This window comes from Cinclus cinclus, chromosome 3 (assembly GCF_963662255.1).
Source record: "Cinclus cinclus chromosome 3, bCinCin1.1, whole genome shotgun sequence".
In the NCBI taxonomy this organism is placed as follows: domain Eukaryota; kingdom Metazoa; phylum Chordata; class Aves; order Passeriformes; family Cinclidae; genus Cinclus; species Cinclus cinclus.
Genome location: NC_085048.1, coordinates 5669632 through 5685398, shown reverse-complemented (window position 1 = coordinate 5685398; position 15767 = coordinate 5669632). Strand labels below are relative to the sequence as shown.

At 42.8% G+C, this 15767-nt stretch overlaps 1 protein-coding gene across 4 annotated transcripts; it reads left to right on the top strand.

Moving 5' to 3' along the window:
• The first annotated feature begins 1941 nt into the window (after positions 1–1941).
• Positions 1942–14931, top strand: ENPP5 (ectonucleotide pyrophosphatase/phosphodiesterase family member 5). Of its 4 annotated transcripts, none has more exons than XM_062489634.1 (4): positions 1942–1997; positions 5657–6528; positions 9585–9761; positions 11123–14931. In XM_062489634.1, exons 1-4 carry the CDS (start codon positions 1942–1944, stop codon positions 11491–11493), a joined length of 1476 nt encoding a protein of 491 aa, XP_062345618.1. In that variant the 3' UTR covers positions 11494–14931. The 4 variants fall into 4 exon arrangements, with proteins under 4 accessions (XP_062345618.1, XP_062345619.1, XP_062345617.1 ...); XM_062489635.1 differs by lacking the exon at positions 1942–1997 and adding an exon at positions 3791–3819 and having other exon boundaries at positions 5659–6528; XM_062489633.1 differs by lacking the exon at positions 1942–1997 and adding an exon at positions 3889–4015 and having other exon boundaries at positions 5659–6528.
• The last annotated feature ends 836 nt before the right edge of the window (positions 14932–15767 follow it).

Genomic DNA, 15767 nt, shown 5'->3' with positions numbered 1-15767 from the left:
TTTAATTAGAAAAACTAGTAATAGTGAACTTCTTCTGGGGTTCTTTTTGCCTCTTTTGGAGGTGAAAGGCAGGAGGCCTAGTTTATTCTTCACTTTGAGCACCAAAAGAGCTTCCCCCACCACAGTGAGTTTCTTCATCCACCCAACCGAAATGTTGCTGTGTTTGCAACATGCTGGCTGTGGCTCTTCCATTGTGCTTGGCACTAGACACAGCACTGGGAAATGAGCTTCAGGGCTTTAGGTGTGCATGGTAGAGAGCTGTGTGTCCCAGAGGATCAGACTGATCACAGTCACAGTGCTTTCAGATCCTCTAAAGAATATTTACTGAATTTATTTTTGGTCCTTCTTTAGTGGCAAACACTTTAGCACTAAACTTTTTGCCATTTCAGGCTTTCTCTCACATACCAGTGTGAATGTAAGACCTTTGCATTTCCTTGATTCCCTTTGGTCTAAGAAATCACTTTTAGTTCTGGTTTATCAAAAAGTAAAACCAAATATGGATTAAAGTCCCAGTCAGACCCTCATTTATGCAGTGCTCTTGAATAATGAGTTACACTAGCAAAAACTCCAAACACTGCTTTTCCTGGTTTAACCCATCTTCTGGGGGAGTACAGCAGCTTTCAATATTCTAGGCTTCTCTTAAAAAGAGATGTTTTTATAACAGCAGCTGTTCTCTTTTTCTGAATACATGTAGACTGCAGCATCCAGGGGTAAAAGGATGAGGGAGGAAGTGTTGTAAAAACTCTTTCCCACAGGACTATTTGAAGTGTGGAGTATATTTGCTTTGGCTTGGAGGGGAGAGAAACCAGCACTATTAGAGGCAGAACAGCAGCAGCACTCTGGATGGAAGGGCACAAACCCTAAAAGCCCCCACTGCTCAGAAATGTTCAGAAAGCTTTAAAAAGCAGCCTGAATTCTCTCTCCCCTTCTGTCAGTTTGTTCAGTAACTACACAGATCCTGGGGCTGCAGTAAGAGTGATCTTAATTTATGATTGTGTCCTGATGCCGCAGCTATAAAGTTTAAATAGGGACATTTGTTGGGGAGATTCTTACTGGAGTAAGACTGGGAAAGCTGTGAAGTATGAGTATGAAGTTAATGAAAAATGAAGATATTCAGAACTTTAAAACAGACTTCAGGATTCAGATCCATGTACCCTAGAGCTGTATTAAGGGCCCATTTGAATCAGGGGCTTTCTCACTCACAACAATAAGAGTATCCAGCAAGAAGGATTAAACTTCTCTATTATTCTCACCAGAAAATCAGCCTTTTAACAAATTATTGTAATTGATCATATATCTAGTGCAAGAAAGTTGTGTCTACATTAGTGTCACACAGATATGTTCTTTTCATGGTTGGGTTAATGAAGGTAAATGTTTTGAATCCATTTTAGAAAAGAGTTCTTGTACAGACTTCTGACAGAAATGCTATCTGTAAGGACTGGTGGATCCTTCAGTGTCAGTTTGGCAAGTTGTCCTACTGTGGGTAGCTGCAGAAATATTTAGTGTATGTTGTTGTAGATTTAAAAGCATTGCTCATGGTTTCATTTGAGTGTCTGCATTTCTGACACGGATGTGACATATCTGTATATATTATAAATCAATACTATTTTTAACCACATATTTTGTACAAATATTCACATTAGCTCTGTACTTCAATGAAAATCTATTATGGTATTAAACATTTTGGTGGAATTAGCAAACTCCTTGTCCGTGCTTTGCCTTCATTTGATATCAGTGTTAAGCAGCTGAGCCATTTCTGGCATCCAAGGCAAGTACCATTTCCAGCTATTCATGTTGTTCCTTAAATCCAGGTGCACCTGTACCCTCTAGTGACTGATCCCAGCCACTGCAGAGGCAGCTCCCAACACCTCCAGATCCGAGTGAGAGCCCAAAATCAAACCTGAACCAACAGTAAATGTGAGCACGCTTTTTTTCTAGCTAATGAATAACAGCGTGGGACAGCACATTGCTGTTGAGACACCCAGCAAGAGATTTCAATACACACAGGTGCAGTTTTATAACAACTTTTTCCTTTTTTCCCTTTCTCCAAAGTTTCTGTTGGAGTTCACAGCCAGGAATCAGATTATGAACTTTGTCCTACAGGTGCAGAACAGCCACATCCACACAGGTTCTACCATGCACTGCAGCAGTGTGAGTCTCCAGGCTTGGACTAGCTCAGCCTCATACCTGTAACAGGACAGCAGTAATGAAGGAGGGAAAAAAGACATTAAGAAAACAATTAGAAGAGTCCTGTTCCCTAGTACAATCTCTGGTGATAGGGTGAAGGGGAGAAAGGTATCACGTATATGTATATGTATATGTATATTAATACATTTATTTACTAGATAGGCACTGCTTGTGTGTATATATCCACCAGATAGGCAGTGTCAGCTATAAAGTGATTAATAGACATCATATTTGATTGTATGATTTTATGTGGTTAGACTTGATGATCCTCAAGGTCTCATCAAACCTTGACAGTTCTGTGATTCTGAGTTCCCATGCACCAGTAAGAGGATAGTGGTTTTGCATGCTGCCATGAATTGGGGTGGGGTTTGTGTACATACACAGGATGCAGACTTTGGACTCGCACGTAGTACAGATCCTCAACTAGAAAAGGTGGGAAACCTAGGTTGGATTTTTGTCCAGTTCAGCAGTTTAGATTCTAGTGAGATGGGGAAGGAGAAATTAATTTTCACTCCAGGGCATACCTGTGGGTCTGTACATCAAATGGTGGGGAAAAGCATCCGCTGGGAAGCACATGGAAAATTTAGAGCCTCAGAACACAAGAGGGGAAAAAAAGGCTGATAGAAAAACAGCAGAATCAAAACCAATTTATTATTATTATTTCTAACTGAAGAAGCACTTCCAGATATCCAGGGCATTAATTTTGCTCCTTGTTTTTACTGTCGTGACAGCTGAGCCAGCCCTACCCGAGCTCTATTTCTATTTAATTTCTATTTAATGTATAAAATGCAGCAACACCCTTACGACCTGCCCCTCTTGACAGCTGCACAAGGGCTGTACCGAGGAACCCGCTCCAAACACCACCCGAGGTCACCTCGGCTGTGACCTGGGGGTGCCGGTGACAGCGGCGGGACATGGCTCAGGTGTGTCCAGGTGGGCAAGAGGCCAGTGGCACCTGGGCTGTGCCAGGAATACTGTGGCCAGCAGGACCGGGGCAGTGCCTGTCCCCTGTGCTGGGCACCGTGAGGTCACCTCGGGGGCCGTGTCCAGTTCTGGGCCCTCTGCTCAGGAAGGACATTGAGGGGCTGGAGCGTGTCCAGGGAAGGGAACGGAGCTGGGGAAGGGGCTGCAGCACAAGGGAGCAGCTGAGGGAGCTGGGAAAGGGGCTCAGCCTGGAGAAAAGGAGGCTCAGGGGGGACCTTGTGGCTCTGCACAACTCCCTGACAGGAGGGGACAGCCAGGGGGGTCAGGGTCTGCTCCCAGGGAATAAGGGACAGGATGTAAGGAAAAGGCCTCAAGCTGAGCCAGGGGAGGTTTCGACCGGACATTAGGAACACTTTCTTCACAGAAATTATGACTGGACACTGGAATAAGCTGCCGAGGAACGGGGGAGAGTCACCGTCCCTGGAGGCGTGTAAGGAAAGACTGGATACGGCACTGAGGCCCCCGCTCCGCTGAGGCGGCGGTGCTCGGTCGCAGGCTGGATCTGTGATCTCACCGCTCTTTCCCCACCCAAAGGACGCCGTAATTCCGTGTCCCCCTCCCGCCGGGCCCGCCCCGCACGGTGAGTGACAGCGCCGGGGCCGCTCCCGGGCGGGGCCGGGCCGCTCCCGCAGCTCCGCGGCCCCTCAGGTAACGGGGGCGGCTCCGGGGCTCGGGGGTGCCCGCGGCCTCCGGGGCTGCTGGGGCTGCGTGTGGGGAATGGCGGCCCGCGCTCGGCATTCGCGTGTGCCGAGCTCCGGCGGCCGCCGAGCGGGGCCCGGGGCGCTTCTCGGTCTGTCGTGTCCGTCCGTGTGTCCGGGGGGCAGCTCCTGCCCTCGGCAGCCCGGTGGGTTCGTCCCCACAGAGACTCTCGGGTCCCCAGAGTTTTCTGGTGCCGAGTTCTGCAGAGACCTGGGTCAGTAGATGTGCTTAGGCAGTATCCGGGAAAGAGCAGTGTGAGAAGGCCTTGGGTAAAAACCAAACCACCCGTCGTTTATTATTTATTGAGAGCATGCAGTTAAGGAATTAGAATCATAGAATTATAGATCATGCTGAGATCATTAGTTGAGTAAAATACAGAAGTGGAGACTTGATTTCACTGGAGAGAGCTTCAATCCATGCTTGTCCCTCCCCAGAAGGGGAATTTATGGGCTATGTCTAATTTGGCAGCTGGGGTTCTATGAACACAGCAGTGTGTTGTCCCTTTGTCCTTCAGGTTCAGCTGGAAGAAATCCCCCATCAGGTGGATCTGAGGAAATCTGTAACCTTTGGGTCTGTGTTGTTTGCTGAAAGGGAATTACATCTCTGGAATGTCAGTTTGCTCTTAGCAGAGCTCAAGGCCTGGATTTTAATTTTGAGAGATGCACAAGTTTGGTATAACATTTGATTGCTTGCAAGTCTCAGAATCCTAGAATCACAGAGTGCTTTGGATTGGAAGGGACCTTAAAGCTCATCTCATTCCAACCCTCTGCCATGGAGGCAGGGACAACTTTCCCCAGCCCAGGTTGTTCCAAGCCCTGTCCAACCTGGCCTTGGACACTTCCAGGGAGGGGGCAGCCACAGATCCCATTCCACTGTTGCAGTGGAACTCAGATGCTTGTTATACCATAATTTCTTATATTCACTAGGATATTTATGTACTCTTGAGTATTAAAATGGATTTATTGGTTGCAAATTCACTGTTTTACAGCTGAATTTCAGTGGCGATTGAGTACCAGAGGATTACTGAAAAATGGGAACCTAAAGGGAACTGTGAGGAATGTTGGTACAGGCCATATGCAGGATTGGGTTGAGCAATATCTGCTCTTGTGGTTAAATGAGGCTGTTGAGAAAAAAAATGGGGAGTATTAACATGAAATTTTAGGTCAGTTACAGACAGGGAAGTTCAGGGGGGGAGGGGGGGGGTAGGTTCTTACAGGAATCTTGCTTTGAGTAGATACCTGAGTTTTAAACAAGAAATTGTTTGGGAGGAGCAGGAGGAAACTGGGGCAGAGAAGTACAAGCCAATGTGAAATTTTGTATCGTATTTTGTCAGACAGGGACATAATAAGGACTGTTACATGAGGAATATCTGTCATAGCTAGGAGTAGTCGAAATCCTGGAGTCTTATGATCAGGACTAGGAATGCTTTGGGTTGGAAGGGACCTTAAAGCTCATCTTGTTCCAACCCCTTGCTATGGACAGGGACACCTTCCATGAGACTGGGTTGCTCAGAGCCCTGTCCAGCCTGGCCTTGGACACTTCCATGGATGGGGCAGCCACAGCTTCTCTGGACCTGTTCCAGTGCCTCAACCTCTCAGAATAAATAATCTTTTCCTAATATGTAATCTTAACCCTGCCTTCTATCAGTTCAAAGCCATTCCCCCTTGTCCTCTCACTGCACGCTTTTGTAAAATGTATCTTAGAGGATATAAATACAAAAGGAGTATTTTAGCCGCTCATTATTAAATCTAAGTTATGACTTTGACAACTTCCGTCTCTGCTCAACAGATGCCATGATGCCTCAGAAGAGGGGACAGATACCTTCCAGAATAGCCATGAGCAGTTATTGGAAAGTCCTTGGAATTTTCTTACTCTTTCTTCAAAGTGCACTGTCTCTCCAGCCAGCCCAGCCCCAAGTGCTGCTGGTGTCTTTTGATGGGTTTCGATGGGATTACATCTACAGGGTGCCCACTCCCAATTTCCACTATGCCATGAAGAACGGGGTGCATGTCAGGCAGGTCACAAATGTGTTCATAACCAAGACCTACCCCAACCATTACACCCTGGTGACAGGGCTCTATGCAGAGAGCCACGGCATCGTTGCTAACGAGATGTACGACCCTGTCCTGAACGAATCCTTCTCCCTGAATAAAATGAACACCCACAACTCCAAGTTCTGGGAAGAGGCCAGCCCAATATGGGTGACAAACCAGAGGGAAGGACACAAATCTGGTGCTGCTATGTGGCCTGGGACAGATGTGAAGATACATGGAGTCTTGCCTACAAATTACATGCCCTATAATGAATCTGTTCCCTTTGAAGACAGGGTAGCAAAGCTCATCAGCTGGTTTACTTCAGAAGAGCCCATAAACTTTGGTCTCCTGTACTGGGAGCAGCCTGATGAGATGGGCCACTTGCTGGGCCCAGAAAACCCACTTATGGGAGCAACAATCAGTGACATTGACAGAAAACTGGGATATCTCATTTCTGAACTGAAGAAAGCGAAGCTGTGGGATGTGATAAACGTCATAGTCACAAGTGATCACGGAATGTCACAGTCATCCTCAGAAAGGCTCATTGAGCTTGATCAGTACGTGAGCAGAGAGCTCTATGAAGTCATCGACCACTCCCCTGCAGTAGCCATTTTGCCAAAAGAAGGTAGGAGCTACAGCAGTAACGTTCCCTGAGGAGGTACTTAAGTATCCAGACTTTATGGAGTGAGTTGGTGGTAGCTGCACTGATGGCAGTAGGACATCAGCCTTGAACAAGGAGTTCTTGCACGATCCCTTTGTTCTTTTTGTGGGCTCTGTCAAAAGCCTGGATTAACTTTCAGAAAAGGAAAGGGAGCAAATCTGTTTGCTGTTGACTAATATTGCCAAGGATCCTTTAGTCCTTGTGAGAAATAATCTAATGGCATTATCAAGGCTGAATGGTGCTCTAGATAGATAACACCTGAATGTTACATATCTTGCCTTCATCAAGATTCTGAAGCCATAGTGGAAGAATTATATTTCTAACTCAAACAGTAAGCTGAGAACAGATGGGGATCTTTGATAAAAAGAAAGCCTGTGTTGGCTATTTGATTAGCTGCCAGCTGTTGTAGTTCATTTGAGGTTTTTTTCCCCCTGTCATGCTGAACAGCTAGACACTTACATTCATACCATTTTTATTGAGATAAAGATGGGCAAGAACAATGTTGGAATTGAAATCTGAAATCTGGGTTCAGTCACTGAAGGGTTGCTGAGATGTCAGGTGTATGTTTAGTGTCACGAATGCACCTGCTCTTTATTTTGATGATCAAGTACTGTAAACTACTTGGTGCAAAAGTGTTAACCTGGAAAATAACACCCCTGCCCACACAAAAACAGTGCTAATTTGGAATTTGTCTGGAAGGATGTTTTTTAAGAATTCTGTAACATTTGCATCACTAATGGATAGATAGCACTCTGTGTTTAATGCCCAAGCAGGGAGCATATTTTGCAGAATTAAGTGACCTGTAAGTGCATGAACAAATGCGTCTTGTCATTTTTAATTTGAAGAACACTCCAGACTAAAATGTGAGTGTGCCCAGACTGAGGTCTGTGCTGCCTGAGCACAGTCAGGCCCTGTAGCTGGGCACTGTTTCTCTCCATGGTGATAAAAAGCCAAGTTTGGGAGCTTCATCCCCATGGAAGCAAACAATTGCCCAAGATGTTCTCATTAGCAAATAAAGAAGCTGTAAAAGTAAACCTCAGTGCTGAAACCTCCCTAATGCAGTAAAGGAGAACTTTAAGATGCGTAACTTGATTCTCCTGTCTGCTAAATGCTGAAAAGAAACAGTATCTCTGCTGCAATTAAATGACAGAATAATAAAAAAGCCATTTCAGTGGATTTCAGAAACAGCTTGGATTTGATTTTGCCCAGAGATTCAGATATTTATTACACTACCTATAAACAAAAATTAGTTTTGAGCACAGCTAAAATTTTTTTCTTCATTGGTACCAGATGTGATTTTTATTATAAAACAATGAGTTTCACTGTCAGTTCAGATATGAGCTAATATATGCTTAAGTACGTAACACTGATTCTTCACCTGTTACTCAATTTGTCTTTCTTAAAGCAAGGAAATAGTAAAACTTAATGAGATTGAGAAAAAGTTTGAATGCTTAAAATGCAGCAGTTTGTTTTAATCATTTGGCTGTGTATTGCTTCTCCAAGAGATGGATTAAAGCCATTATTTAACCATGCTGGTGTATTTATTAATGTGTGTGGGGAACTAATTAGATGTTCACAAAGAAGGTACCTGTACCACAGCTGGTGATGCTGGCCTTTTTCTTGCATTTAATATAAATGTATTAACTCAAATAATTAGGGTAAAATCCAGTTTGCTATATTTGGGTCTTCTCTTTCCTGCCATCCCTTATAAAAAGCTGGCATAGCAAAATTAACTTTATTACTAATATAGTCTTACAAATGCTACACTGCAGTCCCTCTTGTTGGTCTAACTCTCTCGGATACCTTTGTTTTTCCTGTCTCATTTTAACATTTGTTTTGTTTCTTAATTTAGTGGGGGGTTTTATGTTTTTTGGTGTCAGTTTGAGATAAGAAACAATGTGTTTCCTTCAGAATGTATACACTCATGTATTTTCCTTCAAAATTTCTATACTGGATTCTAGGAACTGAGGGGGAAAAGGAAGATGGTTTCTTTAGAAACATTGGCCGCTTTCTCCCAAACTTTTTTCACTGATATCCATTCAAAACTGCATGGATAGTGGAAATGGCAGTCTGAAAGGGGCTTGCAGATGCACCATGCATTCAGCTGCATGTGTTACACAAATTCTTACCTAAGTCACAGAGCTGAGGGATATGATGTGCCACAGGAGTCTGTTGTGTGCACTCCATGGCTCTCAATAGGAATCTGGCCTTAAGTGGAGGCTGAGGATGAAGAAATTTGGTAAGATGGCAATTCCTGAACTTGCTTTTGTGCTCCTGGCTGTCTGTTCTGGTTCCTCCATTCTGTTGCACTTGACCAACTGGTTGTGGCTTTTCAGTGGCTTTTACTTGAAAGGCAAGTGCAGAAACCAGAAATAAATAAAGAATTGGAGGTGGAGAATGCCTATTTATTCAGTGTTAGTAGAGCTCTTGAGGGTTTGCTCTCAATGTGACTAGGGAAGGGAAAGGAGCAGGCACTGGGAGTACAGAGGAGTAGCTCATGCTGTTGGCTGTTATTGAACAATAAAGGAAAGCAACTAACTGCTTTAAAATAGATGAAAAGTGTCACTTGTCACAGCCAGCTAGGTGACAGAATTTGGCCTGAATGCAGCCATTACCTCAAGAACAGATTTAGGAGCTGTCTTCTTGCTTTCAAGGCTTTGCACAGAGCTAGGAGGGTTTGGTTCCTTTTCCAGGAGACAACTGAATGCTTTCTAACTCATTCCTGTGAGAAGCTTGCGTTCTGATAACTGTGAAATTAGGGATTTTCTAAAATTAGTAAGGCAGTTATAGCTTGGGAACAGGCTGTGAAGTCTGGTGCTGAGGGAGATCTTAGCGTGACCGAGGCTCTGGATTTCTCACAGGAGATACTGGGCACACACTGTTGTTTCTTACAGTTGCAATTCACTTCTTGGGAAGTGCATTTTGCCCTCTTCTTTCAGCTGTATTTTAACTACTGATGAGTTCAGTAAACCCACTGGTATGTTTAATTTTTGTCTTTTGTCTCTTCTGTTTGTTTGAAGGAAAACTGGAAGAAGTATATGAAGCTTTGGCCAATGCTCATCCCAACATGACTGTATATAAAAAGGAGCAGATTCCAGACAGATTTCATTACAAACACAACAGTAAAATACAGCCCATCTTAGCAGTGGCTGATAAAGGATGGGAAATTGTACAGAACAAGACTGATGGTTTTCTATGTAAGTATTTTGTCTTTATAGTGTTTTCCTGTATCTTCCAAGGCAGGGACCTTATGTGGTACTTTCTCTCCTAGTATCAACAACCAATGTTCATCTTTATTTTTTTTTTTAAGGCTGGGAGGGAAAATGAAGTGTGTGAAATTTATAATTTTTTCCCCTTATGGGATGGGAAGCACCCTACTGTTAGGTAGGTGCTAGTAAGTGCAGTAACTGCACTTACTGTTTTTTTAAACATTAAACTTACTGAGATTAAGATCAATCACATGTTTTAGTGACCGCATACTTGAGGTCTTTCAGGATGTAGCAAAACAACAAGCACTTCCTGAGAGATTAAAAAGGAAAGTTGTAACTGAATTAACTGAATGTGTAGAGAAAGGGTGAATAGGATTATCATGTTTTACTTATTTACTTGAGAAGGGTGGGGTTGGGCAATACAAGAACGTTTTCTGAAAGTTCTCAGTTTGTGTGAGTGCTACACTTAGAGTAACCTCATTCTATTGCTACAAAGAGTCTTTGGGTATTGTGTTCCTGCACACCAGTGATTTTCATTTGCCTTGGGGGTAAAATGCATTCGAGGTGATTTGGAGGAATAAAACCCCCAACACTTGCAAGTTCCTCACCTCACAGTTTTGAGATTTATTATCAGTAGCATGGGGACAGTGAACTGTAACTTCTTGGTAACCTCAGGTACAGATGTCATATGGTCAATTTTTACATTTCTAATTGAGAACCTTTTGATTTTTGCTGCTGGTTATGAATCTAGAGAGTGTTACCAGCAAGGCTTAACAAGATTTTCAATAGCGGCCAAGAGCATCTTCTTGTGCCTGTGTATTTGACACATTCCCAGTTTTTTAATGCCCCTGTCTGGAATGGGCACTGGACACCCACCAGTGAGTTCTTCTTCCTTGTTGAGGAGTTGGTGCTGCACAAAATTGGACAAAATGTCAAAATGTTTCCTTGGAGTCACACAGATAGTCTGGCTCTAAATGTCTTGGTTTTTTTAAAATTTTCTCTAATAGATCTGGGCCAGTTGCAAAGTTGGAGTCTTTCCTTGAAGATCAAGGAAGTGTGGGTGTACATAATGTGCCATTGACAATGCTGTTACTGCCATATGAGCTCACTTTTTTCCCCGCTCTTTGTTAAATTGTGTTCTCCATTGTGGGTTTTTTAGGTATTTTCTCTTCATAGTTCTGAGACTTGTTATTTGCTAGGAGATATTTGTGCTGTCAGTCAAAACAATTCTTCTAAGCCTCTCTAAGAATGGCTGTGCCTTTTCTGCATTCTGCTAATTCTAGGAAAATGTTCAATTGCTTGTTTTGCAACTTTGGGATATTGACCTCTATCTGTCTTTTTTTTTCTAGTTGGTAATCATGGATATGACAACACTGTGCCAGAAATGCATCCCATTTTTTTGGCAGTTGGGCCTGCTTTCAGAAAGAATGCCACCAAACAATTCATGAATGCTACGGACTTGTACCCCTTACTGTGCCATTTACTTGGCATCAACCCACTGCCCAACAATGGTTCCTTAAATGCTGTGAAGGATCTACTTGTTGAGGGAGTTCCTGGAACCCGTGGAGCAGATTCCTACTCCACTGTTATAGGAGTCTTCCTGGGCAGCTTGCTTGTTTTGTTTTTTACTGCAGTTTTTGTTAAGCATTTTGTTCTCGCCCAAGCACATTCCACGCAAATCCAACACACAGAAGCTGCCCAGCCACTGCTGCAAGATTAATAACACCTGGGATTATTTCCTGCTTGAAGCTTAAAGCAAGTTTATACAAAGAAAATAAACAATGGAGATGGATCAGCATGAATATGTGGAGTGAAAGGAGATGGATGCTGATCCATTGGTACTCTGGGGCACATACAGACCAGGGATGGAGAGAGAGCATGATCCTGTTTCACCCTGCAGCCACTTCATCTTCCAGGGCTTGAAGATATCCTAGGTAAACCTGGGAAGCTCTGTGTGTATGTAGACCTGCAGTAACAAGAGGTCTCAAATACCTTATTATGACTATTTTTAGGGAAATAACATCAACTGCGGTGCACTTCACAGACTATTAAATTGTGATTTCATTTCCCACCCTCTTTTTTGTTTTATTCTTCGAGGTTTTTTTATTAGTCTCTTTGATTTTAGCAAGTCACTGAATGGTACTAAACTTCTTTGTTAGTATTTTTCTTCCCTGCCAAAGGAAGCTTTTGCATAGATCACCATTACAGATAACTTGGTGGGTTAAATCCTGTAGGAAAGAACATTATTATTCTGCTAGGTCACACAGTGTTAGGTGTCTAAGTTTAGAGTTACATATATTTCTTCAAATTACTACGCTAACTGTAGCCCCAAAAGACAAATCTTAAGTGGTATTGACTTTAGCAATCAGCATTAAACTGCTTGATTCTTAATGTTTTAAAAATTTATTTAAGTAAATATAGGTTTTTACCACTTTTGATATGATTTCAGGTAAATGTAGGTATTTTTTTTTCCTGTGCACTGCACTAAATTGTCTAGGAGTTCCATGCAGCTGGCAGGATAAACACACGTATGAGCACCACACCTGTATGTCCAAATGGAGTCTTCTCTATTTCTGTGGTACTAAAGAAGGTGAATAAGTTGAGGAACAAGGATGCTCAGGCTGTTTTCAGAGTATTGTCAGGCTTGTCCCTGGTCTGCTACTGGAGATTCTGAGTTTGACTTGTGTCTTGTGCTGTATCTGCTCTGTCTGGGTGGGCCTTGGAATGGGATGATCAGGATTACACACACAGTTTAAGGGCAGCTGTAGAAATCCTAAGCCATTTATGTTCTTAAATCTGAAAAAGCACACTTTAATAATTAAAAAAAAAAAGGTGTGAGAGTTTATTTCTCCAGTTTATTTCTCCAGAGGAAGACCTCTGTCAGGGAGAAATATTAACTCTGTGTCAAAAAAGGTACTTATTCCCATTATTTTGTGTGTGGCAATAAATCTTCTTGCCAGTCTAGTGTTTTGTTGTTTTTTTTTTTAATGAGCTCACTCAAATGGTGATAATCTGCTGACTAAAGTTTGTATGAAAAGCATTCTGATGTGAGAAAAGTTGTCTCTTGTCAGACTTCTCCCCTTCTCCCTGGGAGATGATAGTATGTCTCAGCACTTTGCTGCTGAATACAATGCCCGAAGGAGAAACTAACTTTCAAAATTAGTGCAGAAGTAGCAGACTTGGGTATTTTTAAATGCAATTTATGTCTGTATCCACAGCCCCCAGCAGAGGGCAAGGATGGGAACACCTCGGCTTTGGATGTGCTCTGCCTAACCAAGGGAGTGACTGATATTGGTGCAAGGGGAGGGCTGGGATACAAAATTACTTTTGCGGGGCTAAATACCAATCCTAATTAAGACCTGTTCCTCTGTGATGGCAGGGGCACTTGCTTAGCCCTACACTGTCTTGCAGACAGACGTGGACATTTCCAGAGGCCACATTTGGGTGCAGCAAATGCTTCAGAAAAGAGGCAACGAAATAGCCCAACTTAAGGGTTATGCTGAAAGTTCAGCTGTGATAGTAGCTTTAGGAAGGCAGGAAAAATGCAGGTCTGTTTGAAGACAGATTGATCTGGGGGATGTGTATGAAATGTGCATGAACTCCAGCTGATTTGGTGCTGATACTGGGCCAGGAGCTGCCTGGTTTTCCTGCATTGCCATTTTCTTAACACTGAAGGAAAAGGTCTGTGAGGCTGATTCTTAGTGCAGCTGGCCATTAACTGTGCTTGAAGTTGAATTTGCTGGGACAGGTAAAACTGAGTGTTGCAGAGGCTCCAGCTGAACCACACTACCAGTCATGTGTTAGCAGCAATTTTCAGAGACCAGGGAAGTCTGAGCACAAAACCCACATCTCTGAGTTGTTACTAGTCTCTCCCCTACCCACTTTCCAAAAAGTGGATGGCACACAGCAAACTGATGCACTGAGTCCACCTTTTCTTGCTTATTTGCAGCTTAAAAATGAATTGTAGCACAAACGTATTATGTGTTTAAAGGAGGGTCTGCAGGCTTTGATAAGGCAGTAACAGTGACAATTGTCATAACAATGCCATAACCCTCACCTGTAGCTTCTGCACTTTGGAATATGTTGCTTCAGTGGAAATTCTTCTTATTACAGTAATTTCATAGCAGTGATTGTGGCAGATGTAAAAATTACTGAGTTGTAATCTCAGAGCTTTTCCTTAAACCCCACTTTAATTGTGGCAAGTGTAGCTCTATCATCAGCCAAAGTGCCCCTTGATTTTAAGGAGGGGGCAAAGTTTGTCAGTGTTGATCAGTCATTTGGGACTTAGACTTACCTTCCCAAATATGCAACAAGGATAGAGCAGTAGGTTCCCCCCAACAAAGGGTTTTGGAACAATAATACTTAGGCTGGGGACATGAATGTGAGAATTGCTATGTCATTTGTTCTGTATTGCACTGAGGCCCATATTTGAGGAGGGCAAAATAAAACTTTGTAAAAAAAAAAAAGGAATCTTGTAGCATTTGGGTATTTCAGATTAGGGTCAAGCATTTCCTTTATTTTTAGGTGTGTTTGCAGGTACCTCTTGGGTAATTCCTTTTTAGGACATTTGCCCAACTGTTTTTAAGTTTCTGGGTGTGAGCTTAATGAAATTGAAAGCACAGATGATGCCACTGGAGAAAAATAGCAACTTCTTCTCTGATGTGACATTTTGTCAGACACCTTTTTGGGGTGGAGGGGACCTGGGATTTAGTTTGTGTGTATATGATACTTTCTGTGATGTACAAACAAGTTTATTGGAAAGAGAATTTGAGTACACTGTGTACTGCTTGTAACTTAAACTTGGAAACCAAGAATGATGCATGATGTGTTTAATTACTGACCTGTGGAGCATACAAATGTCAAATGTTTTCTTTGTTTCTTCTTGTTTGGAAATGCCGAAGTTAAAATACATCTTTGCTATAACGCTGTCAAGCATGGAGTGTTGGCTTCATTTAAAACACTTCTGGAAAACAAACTTGAACTGGGAGGAGATGACTGGGGGAGAATGGTTCCAACTTGTATGCATCCCAGATATTCCTTGGACTCTGCAACATGTACGCCTATGTTAAAAATAACTGGAAGTGTGATGGAACTTCGGAATTTTAGATCACAGTTCTTACATAACAGACTTCTTATTTCCCAACTTGCTGCCATATATGGAAAAAAACAGATATTGGTTACCAATAGTGGGAATAGAGTTTCTTTTACTAAAAAAAAAAAATAATCTTCCAGGCTTTCTTGATCAAGAGCTGCAGTAGTGCTGCTACAAGAAATCAGATTCATTAAATTACTTATGTTGGAAAAAACCTTTAAGGTCATCCAGTCCAACCATTAACCCAGAGTTGCCAAGCCTGCTGTAAGATGAAATGTTGTGCAAATGGACTTTTCATACTATCATAGAATAGTTTGGATTGGAGGGGACCTTAGAGATCAGCTCATTTCAACCCCCCTGCCCCCCTGACTGCTGTCAGAAGTGTGAACAGCACAGTCTTGACCTGCATGTGGTGAAGGACAAATGTGCAGTGGTTGGATCCTGTTGTTTTGTAAATGGAAATTTAACAGGCTTACATCCCACTCTTTTTCTCTGCTTAAACAATGCCATGGATGTCTTGTTGCCCATATCTATGCTGCTGTGTCTGATCCTTGGATGTACACAAAGTTGGTTTATTTTCACAGGCAGTGTGTAGGCAGCAAGTTCCTGAAAGCAGTGTTTTAGAGCTGTAGTCAGGTGAAATCAGCTCAATTCTGGAGCTGTTTCTATGATGCCAATGCCCAGAAAGCATGAAACCCCAGAGGGGTGGATATTTTAGGGCTGCTGTACCCAGTGTGGAGAGTTCCTGTATGGAGGTAGCCAATGTAACAAAACATCAGCCCCCAGTGCTGGCAAGTGTCACTAAATATCCCCTATTCCCATCTAAACTGCAAAGCCCCTTAAGGGTTAGGAACTTCCCCTGAATTAACCTGCCCTGGGTGACCCTTGCCGAGTTGTGTCTA